The sequence below is a fragment of the Lagenorhynchus albirostris genome, chromosome 8 (assembly GCF_949774975.1).
Source record: "Lagenorhynchus albirostris chromosome 8, mLagAlb1.1, whole genome shotgun sequence".
Lineage (NCBI taxonomy): Eukaryota > Metazoa > Chordata > Mammalia > Artiodactyla > Delphinidae > Lagenorhynchus > Lagenorhynchus albirostris.
In genome coordinates, this window is record NC_083102.1 from 45,429,438 (window position 1) to 45,452,061 (window position 22,624).

Sequence of the window (22,624 nt, forward strand, 5' to 3'; positions counted from 1 at the left end):
TTTGCATTTGCCGTGCAGCTTGACAGAGCCTGGGCATCCAAGGTGACAGACTCTCCTCTTGGCCCACCCTGAGCCTCTCATTCTCATTTGGAGTTCCCCGGTAGCCTAGACAACAGCACCACCTCGGTCCATCCTGAGCCCCTGTGTGCGCGGCTCTGTGTAGCCCTTAAGAAAGGGCCAGAGGTGACCTAGGCCTTGCCACCCCTACTCCTTAGCTAGCTGGGAAGGCATGACCCCTTTACAGAAATCAATGAGAGAAAAATACCGACCCAGCATGAGCTAAGAGAAGTGAGCAGCTGACCCTCCAGGGGCTGGAGCAGTCGTGGAAGCACCTGGAGGTACTAGGACTGAAGCTGGGCATTGAAGAGGGTCATGGATTATCTTGACCTTCTTGGCCTGGGCCCAGGGCTATGGGCTGAATGGGCAGAGCGGGGAGGGGTAAGTCTTAGGCGCTCTCCAAGGTTCCCCACCTGCGTTCATGGTGGGAAATGGGCAGTGGTAGCATTTTGCTGTCCGTGGTGCTGAAAATTTCAGTCCTGCACATGACCTCATCCCTTCGGTAAATATTGCTTCTGGCCCTTCCCATCACCCTGTCAGCACCCTCCCACCCTCACTTCTTGTCATCTTCTTTCCCGACAGCCAATGACGACATTGCTTCTCCACCATATTCCCACTCATCCCTATGCCCAGCCTGTCTCTGGCACTCTCTCCCTCATAACCACCCCAAAAAATGGGGTCCCTCATGGTCCCCATCTCCCATATATTGCCAGTTCGACTATCAGAGATAGAAGTGCTAACCTCGGGAGCGCTTAAAAGTGATGTATGGGTGTCTGGGGTTGTCACAGTGGCTTGAGGGCACTACTGGCAGTTAGCAGATTGAAAAGGAAGCCAGACAGGAAGGAGATAGCTAGGTCCACACAACGAATACTTGACCCACCTGAGATGCCAGTAGCATCACGGAGAAGCAGTTTACATTCCTTTTTATGAGTGGGGAAAGTGGGGCTGAGAGGGACGGGACTTAGCCAAGGTCACTTAATCAGCCAGAGACAAAATTACAGCTAGAATTTCGGCTTCCATCTTCTCCCAGCCAGGCTCCTGGACCTCTCAGGTGACTGCCCAAATCAGAAGCTCTTGTCAAAGTGTCAGCATCTGAAAGGGACAGAGCACATTGTAATGAGGGCTTTCAACAGGCCAGGGCACGCTGCAGGAGAGTGCAGGCTTCCCAGACCACAGAGCTCTGGAAGAGAAGACCTTGCCTGCATCACCCAGACCCTAATGCCCCTGGCAGACTACACTACACACCATTGGCATCGATCTTCAGCGGAGGCACCTGCGTTGCTGTGGTAACAGGCACCCACCTCACTACATCCATCCCCACAATTCTGGCCTGACCATCTGCCCTCAGACTCTCCGTGCGCATCTTCCTGTGGGTCCCAGGGGGGACTCTTCCTGTCTTACTTTCTCCTGTCCAAGGCTGTGCCTGAGGGCGCAGTGTCCTCATTAGCCAGCTCCCCTGAAGTGCTGGGAACGTCTCTCTTCCAGTCCCCTGGTACCCAGTGTCTATAGCCAGAGCCTCATTCCCAGGCATGGCTGGGCCCCCAGAGGGAAGCTCCCTCCCACCACTACATCCCACATCTCAGACCCTGCCTTCCAGGGTTTCAACAGACCTGAGTCAATTTGATTCAGCCCACGTATACTCAATGGCTCACTCCTGAGGAGGGAACTGTTGACTCCAATATGGTTTCTTCCTACTTGTCTGTCCCCAGGGAGCTCAAGTTCTGTAGCAAAGAAAAGAAGGATCAATTCTCAAGAGATGAGACTCATAGTGAATTACGGCAAATGCTCTAAAAGAGATTTTTCTTTTTCAAACTGTGTTGTACGATAGTGGGTTGTGAAGTAAATTTAGTGGGTTGTGACTAGTATTTGTATATAGAATAAATATAATTCATTAGAATGTAATAGAAAGAAAAATATTATAGCTGTGGTCAAGATAAATTTCACTTTGTGAAACTGGATTCAGTCACGTGAGCAGTGTGTGTGTGTGTGTACCGGACTGTGACATGAAATGGATATGTGGCTGTGGTTCAAGGGCAATAGAGTGTGAAGACCTATGTTTCAAGAGATGGGAAGACATAGAGGAGGTGTTTAGAGAAAAAGAAGAGATTACGTAATACCTTGGGTGTTGGGGAAGCCTCCAGGAGGAGGTGGCATTAGTGCTGGGGGTTAAAAGGTAAGTAGGAGTTTGTAGGGATATGTGCATGCGTAAGGGGTGAGAGTGCGGAGGGTGTCTCAAGGGGTGGCTCGGTACGGAGCTCGGTGTGTGCCAGGCCTGCTGGTGTAAATGCCAGAGGCCACAGAGATGCGTCAGGAAAGTTCGGCTGGGGCCCGGGTCAAGGGCCTTGAATAGCACACCAAGAAAGTTGGACTTTATTCCCAAGAGCAATAAAAAGCTGCTGATGACTTTTATTCAGAAGTCAGCATGATCACTCTGGCGGTGGGGGTAAAGGATAGAGAGTCGAGGGGGGCAAGAGATGAAGGCAGGGGGCAAGATAGGAGGGTGTTGTGCCGGTGCAAGGCGACTAGAGAGTGGGTGGAAGGGTGGGCAGGGGAGGGATGGACTCCGGAAAAAGAAAGAGGAGGCAGAATCCCCGGAGCTTGGTACCCCAGGGGCATTGATGTGAGGGACCAGAAAGGTCTCAGATGGGCAGCATCTCTATCCTGACCCCCTCCTTTCCGCAAGCCCGCCCCATGGTCAGTACCACCACAAGATATCATACTTGGGAGATGATTATTCTGAGGTCTTGTCCTCAGGGAGCCCCACACTGAGACACCAGACTCACCCACCTGAACAACTGAGGCCAGGTCATGAGCAGGGGCTGGAATGTGGGGCTCAGGCTGTCAGGACTGAGAGGGTTGGGGGTGTTGGGAGGCTCAGGAGAAAGAGACTCGTGAGATGCAAGCAATCAAAGAGGCCTTCCTGGAGGAAGGAGCTTAGCACTGACTTCAGAAAAGCTAGATGACATCTAGGAACACATTCACAGAAGATAAATTTTTCTGCCCTTTGAACCGTAGCCAGGATCAGGGTCTGTCTCACCTCAGGCAGGCCTGTTGAGAAGGACTCTAAATCCCCATTAGGGAGGGACTGTTCATTTTACAAAATCACCCACCCTCCCAAAACGCCTTTACATTGGTCCCGTTGGTTTCACCCCATACTCTGTCCTTTAGGTCAGTAACATCACTGACCCTACGCATGAAATTCTCTTAACATACAACCTTTCTTTCTTTCTTTCTCTTAACATACAACCTGTAGTAAAACAATCCTGTAGAGGGAGAAAACCCAAGTGGGGAATTGGGTGCCATGGTCAGGGGCTAGGAGCTAGTGTCCTCATATTGGGGTCAGAGTCGGTGTCAGACCAGCATTGGCCTGACTGACTCACACTTGGGCCAGGGACCTGCCCGAGGCAGGCCTCGCTGACAGGTGACAGGCCCAGGAGGCAGGAATAGGCCAGTAAAAATCCCGAATTTGAAAAATCTATAAGCTCAGAGCACCAAATTAAAAAACAATTAGGCTAATAGAATCTCCCCCATTGTTTCTGCTCTTCAGCAAGTGCTCCTTCGTAACTCCATTGCTTTTAACTCACTGTTAGCTCAGCGGAAGTGGATTTTTAAAGTAACTTAATTATTTCAGAACTCATTGCTTCCAAAAACAATCTAAGGTTTCCCCTTCAGCTCTGTGACTCTGTGCTCTGTGAGCTGTTTTTTTAAAATTAGCTTTATATTGTGATTCTAACGTAAGCCCAAAAGAAAAATCCACAAACAACTGCCCATTAGCCAGAGAGCAGAACGCTGGTACAAATTATCCCCAAACAATAGATCGTTTAGAATTTGTAAGTAAGCGGGGGAGGTAGGGTACATAAGACAGCGAAATGCAGAGCAGAGGCTGGCAAAGGGCTTTGGAGTTATCAGGTGTGAGGCATTCCTCTGGATGGAAGTGACGATGGGCTACCTGGAGAGCGTGCCTTAGGAGCTAGATCTTGACAGTCAAACTAGGATTTAAAGAAAATATGCGCATTCCTTGAACTTCATACGTCTCCCTTCAATAAAACCCTCACTTCAGTACATCAGACACTGATGCTCTGAAATGTCTTTGCCCACATCACATTCCAACTTTAACACAGAGCCAGGTTCTCAAACATTTAGAGATCACATGGTGGTCTCCCAGGCAGCCGCAGCTCAAGGTCAGCAGCGCAGTCCTGTTTCCCCATATTGCTGTCATTCCGGTACCGCTACTCAGTAGCCTAGGGGTTAGGAACATAAACCCTGAAGCCAGACCTTCTGGGTTTGAATCTTCTCATCTTTGTATCCTTGGCAAGCTGCTTGATCTCCCTGTGCCTCAGTTTTCTCATCTGTAAAATGGGTTAATCTCAGTACCTACTCCATGGGGTTGCCTGAGGATTGAATGGACGATTGTAAACAAAGCAGTTAGAAGAGGACCTGGTACAGGGCAAACACCTGCTGTATAAATAGTGACTATGGTGAAAGTGGAAGTGCTGATACTGGTGGGAAAAGTATGGATCTCAGGAGCATAAAATGATTGCGATTAGGATGGAATCTTCAGCCACATCCCAGGGCTCACAGTGGGGGTCAGTTTCAAACAAAATTAAAGCGAGTGTACAAAATGCTAGTCAAAAATTGTATCAGAAATGGGTTTTATCATGCCTTTTAGCTACCATGAGTGGTAAGGCTTTTGTGCACTTTTCACACGAATGACTTTCACGTGAACGTTCAGACGTGTTTCCCGGCTTAGAGAGGCTGAGACATAGGGACCTTATCCTGTGGGCACCAGGGAGCCAGGGAGTGTTCTTGAGGAGGGGAGTGACCCGCCTCTTGGTGCATGTTTGTAGGGAATGCCTACCGAGAGTGCTTGGAGAATGGGACCTGGGCCTCACGGATCAACTACTCACAGTGTCAGCCCATTTTGGACGATAAGGTGAGTGGCTCCCACCTGCCTCACCCCTGGTCCTGTACAGGTAGTAGGACTCAGATAGAGCACAGAGGATGCCAAGGGTGGCAGAACCAGTCCTGTGTCACCTCCCCCTTTCTTGCACCTCTTGCCACCCCTCTATGCCCCCTGCCCTGTGAGAAGGGGACGTGGAGGCTCACCTTCAGGAGAGCTCAGCTGGTGGAGGACACCAGCAAGGTGGCACATGGCACGAGAAGGGGATGACCCTGTAACCAGTGCCCCGACATCTAACAGGCAGTGTGACTTCCTTCCTCCTCTGGGCCTCAGTTTCCCCGTGTGGCATTCTGATTCTATGACTCCACGTGGAAACAAGTGCAGCCCCCAGAAGGGCAGTCCCCACGGGAAGCTGGGTCCCACTCCGACCTCACCAGCCCCCCTTGCTCTGGTGCTGGATTCCTTGTTATCTGCGGTGCCAGCCTCCTTCCTCTTGAAGCTTCGCCTCGTTCCTGACCCCAAATGATACATCCCACCCCATCCCTCTCCTCCTTTGCCCATTACGGCCCCCAGTGGGGCTGAAACTTTTCCCCAAAAGAAGTCCAAGTTCAGAGGAAAAACATTTGTCTGCCCTGAGAAAGTGATTCTACAAAATGCGAGCCAAAGGGGTCTGCAGTGAGGGCCACAAGAGTGACAAGTGGGATGGGCCATAAAGGAGAGAAACAGGTCCCCTCCTGCCCTCTGCCGTCACCTCTTCGTCTCACAGCCCCTCTGAGCAGTGGCAAACCAAAGCGGTGTGGGGTGGCGGGATAGTCTGCCCTGGCAGGAAGGAGTATTTTATCATTGCCTCTGTTCAGAATTGCCAGCACGTGGTGATAATAAAAAGCAGACTGATTTTATTTGGTCTTAATATTGCTCTTAAAATCTCTACAGATAAGGTACCCTCATTGCTGCACCCCGGGCAGACTGATCCCGAGATCTGCCATAGGTCGCTGCTTCTGAGACAGGAGGACAGGTTGGCTCCATTGTACAGATATCAAAACTGAGTCCCAGAGATATAAATCAATACACCCTCAGTTGCTCAGCCCATTAGGGTGTGAGCTGAGATGAAACACAGGTGTAGCAACTCCCATTCCAGAATTAAAAAGAAAAAATAGGATCTACATGCCCATATCTCTGGCATAACTCAGAATACACTGTGCTCAGATCTGCCCTCCAACTGCACAGGGGACACCTGACCACAGCCATTTATACCAAGAGCCACGCAGGGCCGACAGGAGAGAGCTCTGGGTGCCAGGTGCGGTGGTGACACTTGGAGCCTCTTCTGCCCCCAGGGTCAGGACGCACAGGGTGGCCATCGCTAGAGTGCCTGGCCCCACCCTCCACATGCCCCAAGCCTCTGTCTGCCCGTGTGTCTGTCTGTGTGTCCAGCAGAGGAAGTATGACCTGCACTACCGCGTCGCGCTCATTATCAACTACCTGGGCCACTGCGTGTCTGTGGCAGCCCTCGTGGCTGCCTTCCTGCTTTTCCTGGCCCTGCGGTGAGTCCACCCCGCCCCTGCTTTTTCTCTGCCCTCCTCCCACGGCACCCCTTCACCTCACCCATTCTCAGCTCCTCTCCGGGGTCCCTGGAGCCAACGGACAAAAGGGGCTTGGGGAGGTGCCTGGGCACTGACCGCTGGCGGGCATGCAGGAGGCAAAAAGGGAACCAGCTCTGGAAGACCCAACCGTGGTCACCGCGAATGGGAATTTGGTTCCTGGTGCAGCCCTGCCTTCACCCCAGGCTGAGTCTCTCCCTTGCCTGAGGAGGGGGTGGCAGGGGGCGCAGGCCCAGCTGCCCCATGATGCCAGCTGCCCCCTGCCCCCCACGCCAGCTGAGCTCTGAGCCTGTCCCGGCTGATCCCTGCCCCGGTCGTCCCGCAGGAGCATCCGCTGTCTGCGGAACGTGATTCACTGGAATCTCATCACCACATTCATCCTGCGAAATGTCACGTGGTTCCTGCTGCAGCTCATCGACCACGAAGTGCATGAGAGCAATGAGGTCTCTGGGTAGAGGTTTGGGGCCGGACCTGGGGGGCTCTGGGCTCTGGGCCCCCATCTCTCTTGCCCAGTCCTCACGTGCAGACCCGAACCTGAGCTCACCTGCACCCATTCATTGTCCCTCCAGAGCCAGGGGTGGGGGAATGGGGCTCCAGGCCGGGGTCTGGGGAGCAGCACAGACCTGACAGCAGGCTTTGGGTTATCCCCGTCTTGTGACTTTAGCACCTCCCAGAGATTCCTTAGAGAAAAGGAGGCTGAAATTAACCTCTATTGAGCTTTAGAGCAATTCATTCCAATGAGAGACCTGTAGGGATTTCGCCCCCATTATACAGACATGGAAACTGAGGCTCGGGGAGGTTAGATGACACTGTAATGATGCCTCTACATCTGGGCCACCAGGACCTTGAGCAGCCAGCACGTTAGCTGCCCACGGTGGATTTGTGTCAACCACTGTAGTACTGTGTCCACGTCGTAAAACCAGAGCCCAGCGTGGAGCCGTGCGCGGAGCTCTTTGGCTCACCGTTAGAGACTGCGCAATACATCGTCTCCGGATGGCTAGACCTGAGCACACACCCAGCCTGGCTTGACGCCTCACTTGGCCCCATGCTGAGCCCTGCCTCAGCACCAGTGGAATTCAGTCAGTTTGGGGTGCCCTGCAGCCCCATGTTGGCTTGTACTGACAAGGCATCGTTAACTCGGAGGAAAAACAAGATTGGGAGGAGGGGATCTTTCGCATTCCGCCTCAGCAGGACTTTCTCAGAACAGAGGAGACAGGTGGCCGCATGGGGCCCGAGATCAGGGCTGGGACCATGGAGGAAAGTCACTGGCTGTGATCAGCTCAGCTGATTGATCGTCTGACAGCCCGGCTGTTAGAGCCGGACAGAGAGGCGCTGAGCTGTCCAAGAGGACAGTCAGCTCCCCATCACAGGGCTCCTCTAACCACCAATCCCCACATCCTCAGCTCTGAGGGTGCCCTGGTGACGAATCCCTGGGGAAGATGGCCAGGTAGGGTCAGTTGAGAAGAGCTCTGGCCTGAGGCCAGACCTGGCCGTGGCCCAAGGTGGCTCTGGGCAGGCTTGTCCCCCGAGGGAGGGGTAGTAACCGTGCTCAGAGGGACAGGGACAAATTCCCTTCCGCTGAGAAGGCAAATGGCACCAACATTCATTTCTTGGCGCCTGCCTTTGCCACCTCCATCTTCTTGAACCAACCTGCAAGATGGGATTATTCTTTTCCCTGCAGCACGATGAGGTTCAGAGAAGTATGGCCAGCTGCCCGAGGTCCCGGTGTAAGGAAGTCTCCCTCCGGAGACGGCAGAGATGACACTAAGCCCAGAATCTCCTAAACCCAGAGATTTGGGAGGGTCACCTCCACCGCTGCAGCTCACCTTCACAGACCCTGTACTAGTTCAATAACAATTTTCTTCTAATTGACTCGCTATTTTTTTCTACATGAAATTTCATAGTCCATCCCGAAACGGAAACCAGTCTGACTCGCTGTGAAGTGAAGGTGACCCTCAAAAAAAAGTGACGGTGAAACACGACAGTGCTGTTCAGTTCTAGCCTCTCCCTGCAAAGATCTCAGAGTCAGACTCCCTCTTTCTTTTATGAAAAAGGAGATTAGAAAACACTGGTGAAAAGTCAGACCCCCTGGTACCAGGGGAGCCTGGCACTTTCTGGAAAATGTGGAAGAGAAAGGATGAAGCTTCCCAGAATGAGGTTCAAGGGTGTTTAATGCCATGTCCATGACTCAACTCAAACGACCTCCCCTCCATCAGCGCCCAAGCTGTGCACTTGGGCCTGGGCCCCAGGCAGCCACTGACTGCTGCCTGCCCCGCGCAGGTCTGGTGCCGCGGCATCACCACCAGCTTCAACTACTTCGTGGTGACTAACTTCTTCTGGATGTTCGTGGAGGGCTGCTACCTGCACACGGCCATCGTCATGACCTACTCCACCGATCGCCTGCGCAAGTGGCTCTTCCTCTTCATTGGATGGTGTGAGGGTCCTGGGGGGACCTGCAGGGTCTAGTGGGGAGAGGGTGCTGCTGACAGGGTCACCTCCCTTCATCTTGGGTCCAAGGACCGGATCACATTCCTGTCTACCATCCCCAGGACAGTCCGAGGATGCAGCCACTCCCCTCCATGCTGGAGAGGAAGAAGCAAATAGTCCCTCTGAAAGCACAGTCCACAAATAGCCTTCCTCTTCTTGCCTGGAATGGCCAATCCAAAGACCTTTGTCTCTGGCTTCAAAAGAAAAGCTGGCCAGCTCCACTTCTCTATCAAAAAATCTCAGAAAATCACGCTGTCCCCTCATCTCTCTGACCTGCTTGGAGGGGATGGCTGAGAGGGAGGGAGGGATGGGGGCAGGGGTCTAGGGACAGGGCCCCTCAAGGTCATGGATGGCCTGCAGTTAGATGATTGGAAACAAGATCCTAGCCCTTTGTGGTTCCTCCCCACACTGTGTTCTACGAGAGGGGCTCCTGACCATCTGTCTGTCCACTGCAGCTGTGTCTGTCCTTCTTTCAGGCATCCCCTGCCCCATCATCATCGCCTGGGCCATTGGCAAACTCTACTATGAGAATGAACAGTAAGTAAGGACGGGCCAGCCATGGGGCTCAGAGGGATGTTAGGACAGGTCAGCCACGGGGCAAGAATTGCAGCCACGCCAGGACAGTTCACGTTTCCATTGTCCTTAAATTGAGAACATTTCCTTGGCACCCAGAGGTACTCATGCGATAGGTGTCAAGTCAACTTCGTTGAACTGAGTTAGGAATCGTTCCTTTAAGCACCCAACGCACGACCCCCTTAGCCTTTGGTAAGGCGGCCTCCGGGAGTTGGATGTGGCAAGTCTGGCTCCGGGCTTTCAGCTCAGAGCACCTCCAGCTGTGGTACGGAGCCCCTCACAGATGCCCGGGCCAGGCCGGTGGAAGCTTGTTTTATTCTGGCGTCCCAGTCTCTTCCTGGGGTGCAGTGTTCCGTGCTGGGACCCTCTCTGCACCAGAGACTTTGAAATACTCGGCCTCGGCCCAGATGATGGCAATTCTGGCTGCAGGTCGGCCAGGGAACAGCGGGGAAGTTGGGTGCCACCAGCTGAGAAAAGAGGGGACAGAGGAACGTCAGTATCTGTATACAAATATTCAAGGGGTCTCTGGGGATGGAGGGAGCAGATGGGATCTGGGGGCAGGGGGTAGGAATGGCATGGGTTCTGAGAGCTCAACATTAGGAAGAGCTCCTAACGATAAAAGCTGCCCAAGAGTGAGAGGGCTGCCTTGAGAGGTAGTGAGCTTCCCATCAAAGGGGGTGTTTAAGCAAAGAAAAGTAAAAAAACAGTGCTGGGAGGCTGCAGGGGAGAATCCTGCCTGAGGCAATGTGCACTGGATGACCTCTGAAGCTGCAGAAGACACAGAATTTCCTGAACTCTGTGGGGCCCTTTCTGAGGTCCAGTAGGAGTTGCTGGCAGAGCCAGACTGGGTCCTGGGCCAGCCCTTCCTCCAGACCCTGAAGCTTCTTCACCCCCAGCATCCCCAAAGAATAACCAAGCCTCTAACAGGAGCAAGCTTCCTTCCCTGGGTGAATGAGGCCAGGGATCGGGCTAGGAGAAGGCTCCCGCCTCCACATCTGCTGCTTTGTGCGTCTGAGTGCCTGGCACAAGGAGAGGCGCGTTCCAAGCAATGCGGGAACAGGTGGTACAGGCAGTTGGGCCCTGGCCAGCGACGGGGAGCCCAGCTCTCCTTTCATGGGCCTCCTGCATGTCCAGCCCTGGGCCCAGCATCCTGGGATGGGGTGAGGGAGCAAGGAGATGGGGGAGGAGACCCAGGACCTGCCTCAGTCTGCCTGGGGAGACCAGACCCTCCATGTAGGGCAAAAGGCAGCCCAGGTATGAGCCAGGGTGGTCAGTGGGGCTGGGGCTGTCCACCCAGGCTTCGGGGGAAGGAACAGCCATGGAGATTGGATCTCAGAAAGAGTCAAGACAGAGGACCCTGGCCCCGAGGCTGCAGTGGTCCCCAGGCTGTGGTTCAACAGGCCACTTACAGCCTCTCCATCTTTGCAGGTGCTGGTTTGGCAAGGAGCCTGGCGACCTGGTGGACTACATCTACCAGGGCCCCATCATCCTCGTGCTCTTGGTAGGTCCTCAGTGGGAAGTGGGACAGGGCTGGGCACCAGGAGGACAGCAGAGGACCCACCCAGCAGAGATGCTGGGGAGGGACAGGGTCTGGATCGGCCCCCCCGCACACACTCTGTACGCACCACCTCGCTGCCTGGCATCCCGCTCCCAGCTCTCCCTTCCTCGCGCTCCGCGCCCTGATGCAGCCCCCTCCCCTCTCTGGCCCTCAGGTTCCGGGCAGAGAAAATCCGACTGGCAGATTTCTAATGCCTCCGACATCTGACATCCCCTTGCCAGGTACAAGCCAGGCAAGGAGGGCGGCTGGTGGCAAGAGAAGGGTCCGCGGGATTCTGTTCAGCCCAGACCTACTCTCCCTCTACCCTCAGCGACCCCCTCCAGGGCCCAGCCCACCGCCCCCAGCCTGGAGCAGTGGGACAAAGGAAGCATAACGAGCAATTATTCCTCATCCAGCTCCCTGCCCTTTGCCAAATGTATTAACATCTAAGGTATAATTGCTGCCAGGTATCTAAAGCACAACGAGCTTTAATTAAGGTAGATTTTAAGTAGAGGCTGCATTCTGCAAAAAAAAAACCCATTATATATCATACGCTAAAAAAAATAGACATACAAAAAAGCCCCATAAGAAACTGGCATTTACGTAAGACTTATTTCAGGCTTGTTAATTTCAGGCTCCTTAAAGGGCCACCTGCTCCCAGTGCACATGCTTGAGAGAGCACCACCCCCTTGCACACAGCAGGTGCCTAATGGGGGTTTCTTTGGTCTACCTTGGAGACAATGACTGTTTATCTCTTTTTATTTCCTTACTGTCCTCCTTTTTGTAATTTCCTCAGGGATTCATTTGACCCCCCCATCTTTGGAGTGTCCTTGATGTATACGAACCAGAGATGACTAGGAAGGTTTTTTACCCACTGCCTGAAATTCCACCATCAGGGCTCCATTCATTTCAGAGATAGAAGCCAGTCCTTGTCAGCAGCCAGAAGGGGGAATCATTGTCCTTGGAGTCCTAGCTGCAATGAGTCACTGATTCCCCCCTCCACCAGTGTGAGCGGAAACCCCATGAGACCCATCCCCTCCCTGCCAGCTGCTGAGAGCCCATCCTGGAGGGACAGGGCTTCTGATGAGCCTGGGACTCAGCCAGAGAAGGCTGAGTGGGTGGGAAGCGAGCCCCCTCTGCAAAGATGTTGGACAGCAGTGAGGAAATGAACAGAGAAGGGGGACAGGCTTGGAAGGCCCAGTGACAATACCCAACTCCCACCTCCTCTCCATGCTCCCTTCTCCGGTTCCACCCTCACCAAGAGCCCCGTGCTTGTCTTTCCCTTTGGACCCGGCCCACACCCAGCTATATGCATGGACAGGGCTTCCAGGTTCCAAGCTCAGCCCTTCCAGAAGCTCTATCTTCATTACTTCCAATCCTCACATCCTCGATGCCTGGAAGTAGGGATGATGCTCCCTGTTTCACAGATGAAGAACCTGGGAGATGAAACAGCTGCTCAAGGTCATCACTAATAGCTAGCTGAGCTGAGACTGGAGGGCAGGTTACCCACCACCTCCCGCCATCCCTTCCTTTGGATACCCTGCCACCCCTGGCCTCCCCCAGCGGTCCACAGCTGTCTGAGAGACCCGTGCTCATTTCTGGGTTCTGGGAAGTGAGTTGGCTGGTTGGGTTTGCAGGAGGCTGTTGTCACTGTTGATGGCGTGGGAAAGGCATGAGCTCAGTGCTTTCCATGAGTATTTGAACCTGTGCCAACCTTCCCAGACGGGCTCCATGGCTATCCCCACTGGACGGACAAGGAAGCAGAAGCTCAGGAACGTTAATTAAGTAATTTGCCCAAGGCCATGCAGATGCCAATCGGAATAGCTGGAATTAGAGCCATGTGACAAGGACTTGGCGCCAGGCGTTCATGTGGGAGGTGGTCCCAGGAAACACAACGAGGGGTGGGAGTAGAGGACAAGGAAGGGAGGAAACCGATAAAGGTTAAGTGATAAGCAGGCTTCCATGGGGCAACACGTAGAAGAGTCTCAGAATTGACCCCTGGTCGGGAAGCAGGGTTACTTACCCATATGCTTCATGCCCCATCCGTGGAGGTTGCCCTGGAGACCTTGAATCCCCACATTTCCAGCTACCCTCTCCCCATTTTCAGGCTGAGCTAGCTCCCCTGGCACCAGAGAAAGCCCCAAGCTGAGAACTGTCCCCTGCAGCTACAGGTGAATGGTGTGTGGCACGTGAGGTCTGTCCGGTGAAAGCCTTGCCTCTTTGTTCCGTGGGTGGCGTCTTCCTCAGCAATATCCCGGCCGCCCCTATTCCAAATGGAGATCCCAGGGCCTCCCACCTGCCACTGGGAATCTCGGGGGTGTGTCCAAGAGCGGCATTTGGAACAAGAGCCTTTGATGTGCATACCCTAGTGGGAGAACCCTGGTGTCCAGGGGCCTCGTGAGCAGGGATGTTAGTTGTCTGGGCGTTCTCTGTGGCCCAGCCAGGGCCCTGAACGCAGTAGGACTCAGGACTTGGGCCTTTGAGACTCACTAGGCTCCACAGATCCAGGTGGACAAGCAGGCTGGCTATGTTGCTGGGCTTGGTGAATGTGCGCTACAAGGAGCTGAGATGTGATGGCAGCACCCCAATACCCAGAGCTGGAGGGGAGCAGAGGACACCCCCAAGGGCTGGGACTACCTCTCCCAGCCTGGGTTTAAAGGACAGGAGGAACCGTGTCTGAAGCCAATGAGGAAGAGATGTCAGTCCCCCTTCCTCCCTCCCTGCCCGCCTCTGCACATGCGCAGACAGGGAGGGTTTGGAAACCAGGTGGGAGGGCGGTGTCAGCGGCTCCCTGGGGAAGGGAGGAAGGTGCCTGCAGTGAAGTGAGGTGGAGAAGATGTTGTAAAGGGGGAAGCTGGGAACCAAGCCCAAAAGGAAAGAGTGACTTTGGGGCTGCACAGACCAGCCTGAGGTGGGGTGTAGGCAGCATCACCAGCTCCTGCCTAGGGTGAGCAGAGGGCATGAGGCCTTGTCTCCCAGACCCTCCACACCAGCCCCTGTCCCTGCTCTTGCCTCAGCACATGGAACAGCGCCCTGTAGCCCAGAGGTGCTCAGCAATTGCTTATTGACTAGATGGATGGGTGGTTGGATGGTTAGTGGATGTATGTACGTTACCTGTTGAATAAGTGGGTGAGTGGGTGGGTGGGTAGATAAACTGATGAATGGAATGTTGAGTAGATATTTAGATGGATGGATGAATGTTACATGTTAAATAAGTGGGTGGGAGGGTGGGTAGATAAAATAATGGATGGTTGAGTAATATTTGGATGGATTAATGGATGGAGGGATAGATGGATAAGAGTGGGTGGATAACTGAGTGAATTGGTTAGTGGGTTTATGGACGATTAGTGAATAAGATTTAAGGCAGGGAAATGTGGAAGAAATGAGAATATATTTTCACTCCAACAACCTCTGTTCTCACAGAAGTCATGAAGAATCGGAAAAGGTCAAGTATTTTGTATCAGTTGTATGAGAAAATTAGGATCGGCCTGTGTGTTAAAGTGACCTCACGATCCAAGGGCATAGACCAGAAACCCAGGAGCTGGAAATTAGACAGGCCTTAAGAGGAAGCAAGGTGCAGCAGGCCATGGGCAGCCCTGGCTGGACGCTTCCACCACCCCTCACCCTGGGTTCACCAGGCTGTGCTACTGTGGGCACTGGAACAGCAGGCCGTGGCTGAGGAGGGAGCCTCCCAGGGCCCCAGAGTAGCCTCAAGCTTAGGGGTGACCCAGAGGCCACAGGGATGTGTGTCCCGTGATGTCTGCCTGTGTCCCCAAGCCTCAGAACTTAGGAGGCTCCAGAAATGACGGAGTCTCAGGACCAGGACTTGGGAGGGGGTGTGTGTGTATAAACACACGCACACACTCAGACATGTGCACACACACGAGCCAGCAGACGCCCCTGGGCTAACATGTATCTCCTTCTGACCCATGGGTATTTTCCTGTGCGAGGTCCCCAGGGTGTTAGGCATACAACACTCACTTTCCTGTCTACTCGCACTTGGAGATGGATGAAGAGAGATACGGGTGTGTCCATGTCCCCAGGTCCACACTCACACAGGAACACACCAAGGCAAACGCACAAGCACAGAGCACAGACCCACGGGAAGCATGGAGAAGGCAGCACACAGGCACACAGACAAGCCGACACGGGTTAACAGGACACTTGCACACCCACAGAGACCACCACATGCAGCACAGGGCTGCCCCGGGAGGCCACACGGGCAGGTCCCGGGGAGAGGCTGGGAGCGGCAGGCTCCGATGCTGAGAGAAGGCTCAGAATGAAGATAAGTGAGGCCCTTCCAGGAGCCAACTGCTGGAGTCAGCCCAGCAGCCTGTTCATCTCCATTGCCTCAGGCGTGTCTGCGAAGAATCTAGAGTTTTCCTGGGTGCAGGGGACGAATGGTGAGAGATTAATCACTCCTCCCAGCAACCGAGTTATTAATCACTCCATCTGGCCGGGTCTGCTCCACCAGGGCAGGACTGTCCTGTTCCAAAGGGCCTCAGGGAGACCCTCAGTTGACAAGTGGGGGCCCTGCAGCAGCGGGGGCGGGCCGGGCAGAGCTCTGGGCGCTTCAGGAAGGAGTGACCTTTGTGCCCTTGTGCACTGCCTCCAAGGCTGCTTTTCCTCCCGCGGGTCAGGGTGTGGAGAAGCAGGCTCTGGAGTCCTCAGGTGACAGGGGACCCGGCAAGTGGGGTACCTGCCTGCCCCGGGGAGGGAGGAGCAGAGGTCTTGGGACCCCAGGCAGGTGCTGGGGTGAGTGGGTTGGGCCGTGGATTCTCAGTGGGTTACAGGGGAGGTGGTTGCTTCTCCTCTCACCCCCACCGCGTGGTCCTTCCTTTTTCCCTCTCTGCCCCCCTGTCCCTCCAGATCAATTTTGTATTTCTGTTCAACATCGTCAGGATCCTCATGACGAAGTTACGAGCATCCACCACGTCAGAGACGATCCAGTACAGGTGAGTGATGGGTGCCTTGACCCTCAGCAGGGGGAGGAATGAGGAGGCCATCTGGGCCATCCCCCTGCCTCTGGGCGGGGCCCTCGCTCAGGCTCCCAGAAGAGATGCCAGCGAGTGAGGCCCCACGTGCCTCAGGGGCTCAGATGGGTCTTGTCACCCTTCCCCCCTCCCCAGGAAGGCGGTGAAGGCCACCCTGGTTCTCTTGCCCCTTCTGGGCGTCACCTACATGCTCTTCTTCGTCAGCCCTGGGGAGGACGAGCTGTCACAGATCGTGTTCATCTATTTCAACTCCTTCCTGCAGTCATTCCAGGTGGGGCATGTAGTGGGATGCGGCCGCAGAGAGCGCCCCTGACCTGGTGTGCTCAGGCACCCGTGCCCTCGCTGGCTTGGTTTAGTTCGTATGCACTGAAATACAAGCGCGTGCACATCCTGAACCCAGGCCCTGGCGCCGTCACTCCCACCCCAGGGCCCAGGTGGGCCCACCCCTGACTGGGTCAGGGTCACCCTAGCCTGTACCTCCTGCCGGCCCAGCCCCTGCTCTGAGGACTCATGGCAGCCTGTCACTCGCAGTGGACCCCAGTACACCTGCTCCACGATGGGGGTGCCTACCCAGCTCTGAGCCTCCGGGGTCCCGAGTCAGAGTGTTCCCCCAGTCATCCTGTCCCCTCTCTACCCCCCGACCCCCCAGGCAGAGTGGCTCCCTGAGCAGGTCACTGACGTCTCCCTCTTCCTTCCCAGGGTTTCTTTGTGTCCGTCTTCTACTGCTTCTTCAATGGAGAGGTATGACACCAGGTCCGGGAGGCCTGTCCTCAGACCCCACTCCAGGGAAGTTCAAGGGGAGCCCCCCAGCCTTTTGGGCATCCCTGGCTCTGTTCAGCTCTGCTCTGGAGAAGGGAGGGGAAGTCTGGAGAAACCACCCAGCTTTGGGGAGACAGGAATCCTGCCTGAGGGACTCCAACCAGTTTAGAAGGTTGACTCTGCAGGTCAGAAACGATATACCGACTCTCTCATTGCACTTGGAGAGCTGGGTGGGCAGGAGCCCAGGCCACAGGGGCTCACAGAAGAAGGAAGCCAGAACACAGGTGATGACAGGACAGCGCTTTCCAGGAGCAAGTCAGGTGTGAGCCGTGCATCCAGGCCTTTATGGACCCAGGGAGCAGAAAGACACCAGCGCGTCCTTTTCTGTCCCCTGCCGCCGCAGAGAAGGCCACACGCCTGTGGGTGGGCTCCAGGGAGCCAGGCTCTGGTGAAACTTGGTTAGCTTACAAGGCCCAGAATCCCAGCGCGGCGGACTTGGGGGAGATGTTCGCCCAGGCCTGTGGTGGGTGAGGACACACAGTGGGTGCTGGGGCAAAGAGCAGACACCCTCCCAGGGCCCAAGAGCTTCCAGACACCCCAGAGGAGTGCCAGTGCCATCCTGAGGCCTCTTCACCTGCCCGTGCACAGGGCAGTGGTGGGGTCTGCATGCCTGGGTCTCTGTCAGTTAAAGCAGACCCCAGATAGGAAAGTCTAGCAGTGGAGACCGGCATGTGCTGGAGGGCAGGGAGAGAAGGGGCCATAAAGCAAGCAAACAATGCTTACGGAACAGTTATTCTGTTCAACCACGTGCCAGGCTAGCCTGTGGGGGACATGATCCAGTTTGCAGAAAAACTTCTTCCATTGCAATACAAATGAGAATAGAACAGCACCGGTGACGGTCAGGTCTTGCAATGACTAGCTCTCCATCTCAGCTGCGTGCTGTGGTAAGCGAGGCAGGTCTTTCAGGAGGTAGAGGAGGTCAGGGCTGCAGAGGAGGTGAGAAGGACCCTGCTTTTGGGAACAGCCGGTCTCTGGATGTGAGGCTGGCAGTCAGGGGGGCCGCCCCAGCCTCCCTTGGTGGCCCTGCAAGGGGCAGGGAGCAAGGGAGAGGACCGGCCGGGACCCAGGATTGGCCTCCACAGGCCCAGTTGAGCCGCCTCCTAACCCCGCAGGTGCGCTCGGCTGTGAAGAAGAAGTGGCACCGCTGGCAGGACCGTCACTCCCTCCGAGTCCCCGGGGCCCGGGCCGTGTCCATCCCCACGTCACCCACGCGGGTCAGCTTCCACAGCATCAAGCAGACGGCCGCTGTATGACCCTCAGTACCCTCACCTCGCCCATCACTCCACCATCGGGACAGCCTCTCCACCCTCCTCCAGCACCTTTCTCTGGGTTCTCCTGGCTGCGCAGGCTCTGATGGGGGCAGAGGGAGGGGGGAGACCAGCTCTCCAGGCCGGCAGGAGGGAGGCTATGCAGCAGCACGAGGGGCTCTCAGGAACCAGGGCCAGCTGGACCCCAAGTCTCAGTGCGAGAGGGAGCTGAGCCGGGAAGTCACGGGAACCCCCGGAGGAGAGCGGGTCACAGGGCTTCAGGCATTGCCCACACCAGCCTCTCTGGCTGGATCCTCACAGTCGCCCTGTTCACTGATGAGGAAACTGAGGCCCAGAGCCAGGGAGGGCCTGCCCAAGTCACACAGCTAGTTCATGACAGACCTGGGGCTCCTTTGCCCCACTCATGGCAAGGGTCTTCCCACCAGCGGCGGGGTGATGGTTGGTCCCACCCCCTGCCTTCTGCCCCTAAGTTCTGTGGCGCCCTCTGCAGTTGGAGGGAGGCACAGCAGCTGGAGTAAGATTCATTCCACTGGCTTCGTCCCTGGGACTCTCACTTAGAGAAGCCTCACCTATACCCCATCCTCCTGCCCCTCGGACCCTTGGAAGGATGCTGCCTCCTTTCCTGAGAGCCCTCTTCTCAGCCTAGTCCACCGATTCAGGGCCTTGGGGAGGGGCAGGTGGGGAGGAAGAGGTTGCCAGGGCAGCCGTACACGCTTAGACCAACCAGATACAGGGTGTAGGACGAAACGGGGAGGAGACACGTGGGGGACGACAGGCTGGGAGAAGGAGTAGGGTAGGAATAGCAGAAACCAAAGTACGTCTTTGGTGACTGGAACTAATCCCTCAGCCCACACCTGAGACTGGGCTTCGGCCTCCCCTTCAGAAACAACATCTCACTGTCTGTGAAATAAACTGTGCCTCTGTGGAAACGCGGCCTCCCCTCAGGTTTGAAGGCGTGCTGTGGGCCAGGGGCGGTGGGCTGGGTCCATCATCATTTGCAGAGACTCTCGCCCTGGCCTGGGGCCGGTTCTCCCTCTCCACCTGTGCCTGCAGGTCTGTCCCTTATCGTTTGCCCAGGCCAATATCTGCCCCTCCTCTCCAGCTGAAGGCAGTTTAATTCAGCGTGAAGGAGAGGCCCAGCTCCCCAAGCAGGCCATGGCCTGTTCCTGTTCTGGAATCTGGAGGGAAGTGTAGAGCAGCTCCCCTCCCCCACACTGCAGTCTCCGTGAGCCACAACCAGGGCCATCTCCATCCTGGCCTCCATCCACCCTTCCCTCCAGGAGAAGGTGGGAGTCAAGGGGCCAGAGGAGCCATCAGGCTGGGGTTCAAAAGGGCTTTTGCTCTAGGTATGCCCCCTCCCCCATTTTTTTGAAATTATGTGTCCCATCTTGCACATTTTTAAGTTGACATCTAATATTTTTCACATAAGTTTTAAAACTTGTGAGGGATGTGATTTCTGGCATTTGGTAAATATTTACATTTAAAAATAAAACTGCCCCAACCCTTTAAAGTACATCTTATGAAATCCAAACGCAGCAGTGATTTCATACTCTCATCTATTTCAAAACAAAAAAAACAAAACCCACAACCTGCTCTTCTTTAACAGTTGGAAATTCTAGGTTGTTCCTTTTCTCTTTGAACCTATGTTTTCACTCCATTCCCCCTACAGAATTGTTTTTGCTAATGCAGCACTTTTTACCGTTGCAAGTTTTTTATCACTCACCTTATCATACTTCTCTGCCACAAATATATATTTAGAAATCGGAATTGAAATAATTTCCTGCGACCAAAGTTTCTAAGAGTTTTTTAGAAAGTCTTCTGGACTGAGTTATTACAACTAATTTTTGATGTAAAATATAAGGTACAGTTGATTAAAACAACATAGATACTATAAGTAATGGTTAAACCTAAAAAAGAAAATACTGAAAACACATCTTAGTGAAACAGATAAGAAATTAATTATTTGTGAATCTAGGGATGAATCAGGATTCAGCATCATTTTCTTTTTCCATTTTTAGAGCGCTACATGCTGAGAAGCCTTTCACACAAATAAGGAGATGTCCAATTCTCTGCATTCCTTCTGAGATGCGTGCCCAAAATTGCAGGGTGATTTATCATCAAAAATGATCTGTCAACTGGCCACTTGATTAAGTCCTCTTTAAATTTGGCTGGAAAAAATGAAATGAAAAATCTCAGACTTGTCTGAGTTCATAGTAGGGGCCACAAATCCTGCTTGAATAAATGAATGAGAGCCAGATCCCCAGAAACTTCCAGACGTTAGCTACTACGCTTTGGAAGGAGAGCCTGTGTAGAAGGGACCCTCTGAGGTAGAGTCCCATGTCCAGTCTGGATATCTGCTTGTTGGACAAATGCCTGAGCATGGAGGGGCAGAGAGGAGCTGATTCTAGATCTGGAAGAACGAAATTCATCCCTCAGCCTCTGTTGTGAATACAACAAAGTAATTAATTGTGATTCTTAATTAGCTCTTCAGGGCACTGAGTAAGGCTCCCTCTGGTTCCCTGAGGCCCAACTGGCGATAAACAATCAGCATCATGGATCCCCATGGAGGCCCCTCTGCCCAAGAAGGTGGAGAAATTCAAAGACCTGCCATTTCTTCCTGCCTCCTCCAGTTCTGGCCTCCAGTTCTCTGGGGAAGGCTGGTGGTAGACCTGCGAGCGACCCTGCAGCTGCCTCCTTTCCTTCTTATTCTTCCAGCTCAGCCCCAAATACATCGTCCTTTCAGGGCTTTCCAAAGGGTGCACTATGGGGTCTGTGTCGCTAGTTCCTAAGCAAATGAACTCCCCCAGCCCTGTGTCTCTAAATCCATCTCATTCCTCTGCTGACACAGATTTGGGGCTCTCCCCAGCACCATCAACAGGCACACCTGAATGGTAAAGTCTGCATCTGAAGGAATGAGGAGAAAGAACTCCTTCCTTGGAAATGGGATGGATTCTCTTCCCTAGAAAAGTATAAATGTATAATGTGCAAAAATACAGCGTATTCAATAGCACACGAAATGTCTACAGAAACCGTCAAAGGAACCACGGATCCAAGTTTAAAAGCCCCTGACCTCCGGATAAAATGTAAATACTCTGATTTAGCTAATAAGAATTCCCTGTGTTGGTGGTGTGTGTTAGAAGCACCAGGGCATTTAAAGCCGCACAGGTTTCTGAGCCCACTCCAGACCTCCCGAAACACGATCCCGGGAGGTGGAAACTCGCACTTTTAACAAGCATCCTCACACAGGAGGGCCCTGGGAGCCCCCAGCACACAAGGTGTGTCCCGTGCTGTGTCTCCCACTGTGTCCACCTGCCCTGGCAGTGGGCAACTCTTTCCCGGATCCTCTTCAGTGGCCACACTCACCTACAGTATTTATGTAAGGTTGGCTCTCCTCCAGCAGGTCATGAATGGCATGAGGGCAGGGGCTTGTCTGCCCCAGCCCTGAATTGCCAGTACCCAGGAAATGTCAGGGTTTCAAGAGAGAGATTTCATTTGAACTAAGGGTTCCAAAAGCATGAATCTGAAAACCACTGAATTTGCACAATTTTAGTGCCTTTGTTACCGACCTGGTCCTTGGATTCTTTAATCAGTAGAAATTGATAGGAGGTCAGATGAGAAATTCAGGCAAGGCTTCACTGGGATTCATGCTGCAGCGCGAGGGAGCGAAACCAAGTAACAGGTGCCCTCGATCGCTCCCCAAGCGGGGGAGGGTGACAAGCTGGTCCCTTAAATATGTAGGGGTGAATTGGTGGGCTGGGAAGCAGGGGTGGCTTAGGTGGTCTGCCCCTCTGCTTGGTGGCGCTGTGAGCAGGGGGCACGCCCAGTACCCTGCTTTTGCTCCCAGCACCTCAGAAATGACAGTTGGTTTGTGGCGTTTTTGTATCTTATTGTTCATAATTGCCCCAAGTCCCATCCTATCTCCCTTGGCCTCTTTCCTTTTGGTGCCCTGCGGGGTAGGAAGTAGTTTTCTAAGTGAGATTGCTGGAGGGACCTTCTACTGAGGCACAATGGAATGAAAAAAGACAGTACACAAATTTGTAGAAATTGTAGGTCCAGGTGGATCAGTGCATTGAATGTGGAGAAAGGAAGGAAGACGTGAACATTGCATGGCTCTGCATGGCAGATTGGACTAAAAGTTTCTCATTTAATCTTCTTAAAAATCCTGCAATACAGGAACTTCTCTGGCAGTCCAGTGGTTAGGACTCCACACTTCCAATGCAGGGGGCGCAGGTTCAATCCCTGGTCGGGGAACTAAGATCCCATATGCCACACAGTGTGGCCAAAAAGTTAAAAAAATTTTTTTTTTAAATCCTGCAATATAGAAAACTCAGTTTAAAAAGAAAAAAAAAGGTAGCTACCATGAGTTACCAGTTCCTTTTAGGGGGCCTCAC

The 22,624-nt window shown here is 53.8% G+C and overlaps 1 protein-coding gene across 13 annotated transcripts in view; it reads left to right on the plus strand.

The window, feature by feature from the left end:
- CRHR2 (corticotropin releasing hormone receptor 2) overlaps positions 1 to 19,162 on the plus strand; it is a 44,600-nt gene extending 25,438 nt beyond the window's left edge. For 2 of the 13 annotated variants that reach the window (XM_060156895.1, XM_060156900.1), the window contains 10 exons: positions 4,905 to 4,990; positions 6,389 to 6,498; positions 6,881 to 6,998; positions 8,836 to 8,989; positions 9,519 to 9,579; positions 11,044 to 11,116; positions 16,054 to 16,107; positions 16,282 to 16,417; positions 16,846 to 16,887; positions 18,078 to 19,162. In XM_060156895.1, coding sequence (XP_060012878.1) covers positions 4,905 to 4,990; positions 6,389 to 6,498; positions 6,881 to 6,998; positions 8,836 to 8,989; positions 9,519 to 9,579; positions 11,044 to 11,116; positions 16,054 to 16,107; positions 16,282 to 16,417; positions 16,846 to 16,887; positions 18,078 to 18,319 — 1,076 coding nt within the window. In that variant the 3' untranslated portion in view covers positions 18,320 to 19,162. Of the gene's footprint in view, positions 1 to 4,904; positions 4,991 to 6,388; positions 6,499 to 6,880; positions 6,999 to 8,835; positions 8,990 to 9,518; positions 9,580 to 11,043; positions 11,117 to 16,021; positions 16,108 to 16,281; positions 16,418 to 16,845; positions 16,894 to 18,077 lie in introns of those variants that run through there. The other 11 variants (XM_060156899.1, XM_060156905.1, XM_060156897.1 and 8 more) reach the window with 10 other exon arrangements.
- Positions 19,163 to 22,624: the final 3,462 nt, after the last annotated feature.